The sequence below is a fragment of the Apaloderma vittatum genome, unplaced genomic scaffold (assembly GCF_000703405.1).
Source record: "Apaloderma vittatum isolate BGI_N311 unplaced genomic scaffold, ASM70340v1 scaffold12378, whole genome shotgun sequence".
Classification (NCBI taxonomy): domain Eukaryota; kingdom Metazoa; phylum Chordata; class Aves; order Trogoniformes; family Trogonidae; genus Apaloderma; species Apaloderma vittatum.
Genome location: NW_009731271.1, coordinates 13,139 through 15,683, shown reverse-complemented (window position 1 = coordinate 15,683; position 2,545 = coordinate 13,139). Strand labels below are relative to the sequence as shown.

The 2,545-nt window shown below is 36.6% G+C and overlaps 1 protein-coding gene across 1 annotated transcript in view; it reads right to left on the bottom strand.

The window, feature by feature from the left end:
• Nucleotides 1–351: 351 nt before the first annotated feature.
• Nucleotides 352–2,545, bottom strand: part of LOC104278222 (dysbindin-like) — a gene marked incomplete at both ends in the record, with an annotated part of 12,243 nt that continues 10,049 nt past the window's right edge. The window contains 1 exon segment of the mRNA XM_009875131.1: nucleotides 352–502. Within this exon segment, the coding sequence (XP_009873433.1) occupies nucleotides 352–502 (151 nt within the window).

The following is a 2,545-nucleotide window of genomic DNA, read 5'->3' as shown; positions in this document are numbered from 1 at the left end:
GGAAAATACAGTTCCTAACTTCACAAGTATGCAGAGGGGAAAAAATAAATATATCAAACAATAGGGCAAGGGATTAAAAGAAACAATTTACCAGTAATTATTAACAATAGTCCTTACTCCATTTTTTAATAGCGAATAATAAGCATGACTGCATCTTAGCAATGTAGTGAGAGTTTTCCAAACACACATGCTCTTTGTTCATCACCACAAGTTAGACCAGCATTCCATGATCTATTATAAATTTCCTGTCAAGAACTACTGTTTCATTAAGAGAGGAAAATAAAAGGGATTATATTATATATGGGGAAAAATAATCACAAAAGGCTTATATTTTATGCTATTTATATTTACAGCAATTGTTTTATTTACCTCTTTGTTTTCTTGTAGTTTTCCAGCTGTAATGTCTGCATACATTTGTACCTTTCCAACTCACACTGTTCACATAGTTCCTCAAGACACAACAGATGATTCTCCATTTCCTCAAAGTTTGCCTCTAGCTGGGCTATAAAAAATATTTACATGAATATCAAGTTGTATCAACAGATGGACAACTCACTTCAACAGAACCAAATTTGTAAAGGTACATAATTAACACACAGGTAATAATTACACACACATAAATGGCTCAAAGATAACCAAATTTCCATCCATATCGCGTAGTAAATCATGACAGCAGAGACACCCACAGATCTGTCTTTGTAATAAGATGCTGAACCATTATATTAGCCCCAGCATCTTGGTCTCAAAGGTTTGTGGTCTATACCTCAGGAAAAAAAAAAAGCATCCAGAACTGCTCATAATTTAATTTTGCCTCTCGGGCACATCTTGTGTTTAACCCTTCCTGTCCAGTATCAGTCTGAGGAATAAAACTGTGTTGACCAAAACCAGTACTAATCTTAAATTATACAAATGAAGCAACAGTAAAGCATACTGGGAGAATTTCAATCTTTGCTTGACATCATGGCAATATAAAAGAATATAGACTTCAAAAGTTTACTCTGACAGACTCTTTTTTGATAGGCAAATTGCTAAATGTAGCTATTTTACAGGACACATGACCAGGACACACACCCATGTACTTAAAACCATGCAAACCTCCTTACTCTCCTCTTTAACCATAATTGTTCAGTTTCAACTTAAAAGTGATCATGTCTGTGGAAAGCCCTGAGAAACCTGATCTTATCTCATGGCTTACCCTGTTTTGAGAAGAAATTTGGACTAGGGAACTCCTGACGTCCCTTCTGACCTGAACTATCCCAACCAAATTCTATATCAAAGGATCATTCCACCTGCAGGCGATTGATGCTGAACTCCACATGCTTCCTCAGGAGCCCAAAGCTGAAAAACAATTTTCCCAAACCCATCTCTGTGATGGATCTGTGTGAATAAAGGACTTCTCCTAGACCAGAGGAAAGGTAAATTGCAGAAGGAAAGCTAAATCACATTTTCACAAACAAAATAGCAGCCAGAGAAGGGAGTCTGCAGTTCAGAGACAGACACACTAAGCTGTTGCAGCATATGAACTTGATTTTTGATGCAAAGAACTACACAGATAATGGAATGAAACCGCAGAAAATCTAAAGTAACTCTGAGTTTTGGCAAACAGCTGTTTCACCTTTGCCTGTAACAGACAGAAGCAAGCCAAAGCAAGACAGTAACTATTAAGTTGAAGGTAGAAAAAAGTTATTTAAAGTTTGGATGCTCAAAAGAAGAAAATAGCAAACTGAAGGCTATTGAAGTCAAGGATTCAATTCTGGTTTGGTCATTCTACTTGGGAGCATAGAAAATTTCAACTTTCTTAGCCATTACGGAATTAGGAATTGCTATCCTAATGGTCCCCCCCAGAAAAGCAAAAGTTAAGACCTTGTAAGCAGATTTCCTAGCATGCATATTCATATGCTCAGCTCCAATTACTTAATACGATTTTTTTTTTAGTCCCTAACAAGTAAGGTACTGCTTCACAACAGTCAGAAAGCGAAATATGAATCGTGTAATCAGTAAAGATTTCCTGAAATTATTTGTCTGTATAGAGATCACTTGGGGAAGGGGGAGAAAGGGGCAGTTGACAGTTAATATGGAAACAAGTTTGAGACAAAAAAAAGTTTTCAATTCTACAGATTGTGCTGTGGAACATACATTGTTCAAACACATGCTCAACTTTCTCTCACAAGATTAGATGTATTCAAAGGGCAATATCGTGACCACAGTTAAAACTGGTGGTGGCTTTTTGCTTAAGAAATGGATTTTCCTGAGTGCATTAAAATCCAAATGTATGTATTATGCTAACTTGCTTTTCAGAATGATTGCTCACTTATTAATTTGCAAAACTCACAAACACAGCAGGGATCAAAATAATTTAGTAAGGTCCTCATCAACCACTGTTTTTTCCACTTAAAAAACCCCACCACCTGCTTTGCTGTAGTTGCGATTGAAACAGCATTAAAAGACAACAAAGAAGAGGAAAATAAAGAGCAAGAAGAAAAGTGAATTCTAGAGGGCAGCCAACTCCTAGCACTAGCATTTGAGCAGCCTCTAGTGGGAATCA